This window comes from Myotis brandtii, unplaced genomic scaffold, assembly GCF_000412655.1.
Source record: "Myotis brandtii unplaced genomic scaffold, ASM41265v1 scaffold547, whole genome shotgun sequence".
NCBI classification, from domain to species: Eukaryota; Metazoa; Chordata; class Mammalia; order Chiroptera; family Vespertilionidae; genus Myotis; species Myotis brandtii.
In genome coordinates, this window is record NW_005370024.1 from 1,724,743 (window position 1) to 1,728,933 (window position 4,191).

Sequence of the window (4,191 nt, forward strand, 5' to 3'; positions counted from 1 at the left end):
TTAATAAATACATAATAGTACAAGAATAAACCTTGTGTTTCACGTATAAGCACGAAGGAAGAAATAATAAAAAAGAAAATTATGACTTCATTTTAAATTGCTTGACATTCCTCAGCATCACTTACCTTTGGTTTCTGACTAACTATAGCATTTGGAGAATTATCAAAGATTTTTGTCTGGGATGTTATGATTCTTTTAAATAACAGGCCAAAATGTGATTTTATAAAGATTTAATGAGATATTATCATTGCCGTCTGGTCTGATCACTCAGGGAATTTAATAAAAAAAAATTGTTAACATCGTCTTGGATTTGTTTAAATATTTATGAACACTGCTTTCAAGAGAATTCATATCTGGGGTTATTGTTTTATATCATTCATCTTGGTATGGTTTCAATAGTTTGGTGGATCATCTTGTTTTAATAATAAATGTCGCTAGAGCTGTCTGTAAATACTCTGGAATCGGAGCAGGAGTCTTTGGATCTCATTGCTGTGTATTCCACCTTCCAGGGCCCCTCGATGAAATCAAAGTGTCTTCCACAAGGATTCTGGAACCTGCTGGTCAGCAGTCCTGGTCACAGCTCGTCGTCTTCTGATATGGAATCTAGGTAATCTGTGTCAACGTACAGGAGAAATCCGGAGAACAAGCTGTCTGCCCAACCTGGGTCTGAGAAGAGGCCATTCTGGTCATTGAAGAAGATCTCCAGCCAGACTTCATCTTCCGGCTGCAGATAGATGACTGTGGACCCTGAAGCCACATCATGGTTCCCTGTGTTGGCATCGAAGGTCTTTATCCGGTACTGCCCGTTGTGCACCAGCCCGATTGCCAGATGCTTATTTGCCAATGTGATATCATAAGAAAAGTAGTAGATTCCCGGGAAAGCACAGATGAACTTTCCTGTGGCAGGGTTGTAGTGTTCTCCCTCATTGAAGAGGACCTTGTTAAATATGATCGGTAGCCTCTCTTCTGGGTAGCTGGTGGTGATGCCAACAGAAAAGGCAGATTTGAGCACGATGCTTCCACATCTACAAACTCCAGGCAGCCCTGGGTCCCCTTGCTCTCCTCTGTCTCCCTTCAGTCCAGCAGGCCCAGCTGGACCAACTTCTCCTTTCTCACCCTCTGGTCCCATGGGTCCCTTCTTCCCCGTTTCTCCTTGGTCCCCTTTCTCTCCAGCAAGGCCCAGCGGTCCAGTCTTACCTCTCAAACCTTTAAAAAGAGTTTAAACTTTAATTAATGGTTCCTCTAAATACAGAGTGACAAAAAGCATGCCCACATAGTCCCAGCATACCATACATTAATCTTTTCAGACAACTTTCAACTGTGTACTACTAAACAATGATTTTTAAAAAAATCTGAATCACTACAATGGAAATAGAAAAATTTCATCATAATTTCAAGTAAATTTTCCTATGTGAGAAATCATTTCATTCTGACTAATTAAAAATATTTAACTATCATTCTGATAATGGATTACCTGTCACTAAATTAGTTACATTACAGGTACTCATTACTACAGAAGGAATTTAAGGAGAATGATGTTGATATCATTCTTCAGAGTGAAGTCATGGGGGCAGACAGAACCAGGTGGATCCTGAGAGGCAGTTCTCTCTCATGCCTCATCCTACTATTAGTATTAATAATAAAAGAATTTAATCAGAAAAAAAGAAGAAAAAAAATAAATGAAAAAGAATCAAATGAGATTAGCTCATATTTATTGAACACTTGCTATACATCAGGAACAGCATTTTATTTACATGTATTATCTTCTTCAAGATTTGCAACAGTTTTATGAGCTAGGCCTTATTATTATTACTTCCATTGTAGATGAAGAAACCTAGCCATGGAGAAGTTTATTTGCTCAAGGAGATAGAACTAGTGAACGACAGAGCTATGACCTGAACTCATGCCTGCCTGACTCGGAAGCGTGAGCATTTCTGTGGCTAGAGTGTGAATTGTAAAGGGCTCCAGGCATAGTGAGGGCTCACTATGCTACAATAACCCAACAACAGTGACTGCCACACTGTGCAGTAAGTCTTTTATGGAGGAGAAAACTGAACCCAAGAGAGATGAAGCAAGGACAGGACTGGAATCCAAGTCTCAGTCTACTGATGCTTCCCCTTCATCAAAATGCCTCTTACCTTTGGGGCTGGAATCAAGAATCCTAAATTTGATTTGGCTCTACAGCTAAGGGCTGTATCATTTTAGGCAAGTCCCTTAATTTCTCTGGTCTCCTTACATATAGAAAAGACATAGAAGCTGTGAAAAGATTTCAACAAATTGAAAATCACCATAGAGAAATATTTTCTGTTTGCCCAATGTTTTATGTCTACAGATCAACCATTGGCTAAATGCAGAGAAATAGTGATTATGGCTTGAAAGTGATAAGCAACATCTATTTAATTTTTAAATCGTATGTGTAATAGCAATGACTTAATAGCATAAAAAATGTCATCAAATTTTATAGCCAAATCCATTCCATAAAAAGTGCTTATGTAATGGTAATTCTCAAAAATATCCAAATTATTTGGATATTTGTAATGTACTTTGTAGTCAGGGAAAATATATTGTTGATATATTGTGTAGTTTATTTTCAGGAACTTATATTAAGCTAAGCCTTTTTATCTTGATAGTGCTTTGATAGCATTTTTTTTCAATATATTACATATGCACTGGTGTATGAGTTTGATCATTTTCAGTTATTTGGCAAATTTAGCAATAAAGTGTTCTGGATAATGTAAATTTGAAAAGAATTAAAGCTTTACTCTTAAAACATCAAATATTTTGTTTCTATAATTTTGTAAAGACACTGTTTGACAATTTATGGTGCACAAAAGATGCTAAAAATGAATGCATTTTTTTTGGTGTGTGAGACCAGCATTATTACTGATCATAGAAGTGTTCTCTAGCTATAGATGACATGTGTTCTCTTTTTTCTTTTCTTTCTTTCTGTCTTTTTAAATTCTTACCTGAGGATATGTTTTTATTGATTTTAGAGAGGAAGGAAGAGGGAGAAGAAGAGGGAGAGGGAGGGAGGGAGGGAGAGAGAGAAACATCAATTTGTTGTCCTTGTTTGCACCCCAACCAGGGATCAAACCTGAAACCTGGGCATGTGGCCAGACCAGGAATCAAACCCGTGACCTTTCAGTATGGATGATGCTCCAACCAATTGAGCCACACTGGCCAGGGTGACATTTGTTTTTAAATTGAAATTCCACTGACTCCAGCCAGAACACAATCTGGTATTTATTTCTTGAATAAGGCTACAATAGTTTGACCTCTCAATGATTACTTGTTTTTGATAGACGTATAATATAAATATTATTTGGTTAATAAATTAACTTTGGAATCAAAGACAACAACTTATAAGTTGTTATTTTATTTTCAATAGAAGCTCAACTTTTGTTGTCTTCATCAGTGACTTTTGGTGCATTAATTAAAAAAACCCCCACACATTTTGGCATCAGTAACTATTTGACCATTAAATTTCATTATGTACTCAAATCCTTTTGCCTCTTTTGCCTTTGAACAAGTCAATTCTTGTCTGAGTTCCAAATACTCCATTTGTACTATGAAGAAACTAGATCCAAATCCACTCCAAATCTGGTGGGAAAAGCAGTAAACAGTGACTAAGCAGACCAGGGATAAAACCCTAGTTCAGCCAGGAATTAGGTGAATTTGACAAAGGGGCTTCATCTCTCTGACTTTAGTTTCCCAGACCTTGAAGTGAAGGTGTTGAACTAGATCACTTGAGGTCTCATCCCATTGAAAATTCTTTGAGATCAAACCATAAATACTAAGATGCAATTTTACAATGAAAAGGTTGTCACAATTTCAATGTTTGGATTTTCTGTAGTTGTTTACTATTCTCAACTGCTGGGAGTTAGATAATCAGGGACTAGCTGTAATAATTTATAGTAATTCTTCCTGTTCACATCACAGATTTGCCCCTGTGCTAAGGACCAGTGAATGAAGAATAGAAAGAAGGGATAGATCATTCTCCATCTCCCTATTCAGGCAGATATATGGCTGTACAGAGAAGAGAATTATGGAGAAATTATTATCTATGCTTAAGTAATAAAGCTTGGAGAGAAAGGATTTCTTCTCAACTCTCCATGATATGGGCTTACAAATATTTTTTTCAGTGCCATTTCTTTCTTTCTTTCATCCATCCATCCATCCATCCATCCATCC

At 36.9% G+C, this 4,191-nt stretch overlaps 1 protein-coding gene across 4 annotated transcripts in view; it reads right to left on the reverse strand.

The window, feature by feature from the left end:
* Positions 1 to 218: 218 nt before the first annotated feature.
* C1QTNF7 (C1q and tumor necrosis factor related protein 7) overlaps positions 219 to 4,191 on the reverse strand; it is a 99,911-nt gene continuing 95,938 nt past the window's right edge. For all 4 annotated transcript variants that reach the window (XM_014549345.1, XM_005878142.2, XM_005878144.2 and 1 more), the window contains exon 3: positions 219 to 1,206. In XM_014549345.1, the coding sequence (XP_014404831.1) occupies positions 575 to 1,206 (632 nt within the window). In that variant the 3' untranslated portion in view covers positions 219 to 574. The remainder of the gene's footprint in view (positions 1,207 to 4,191) is intronic.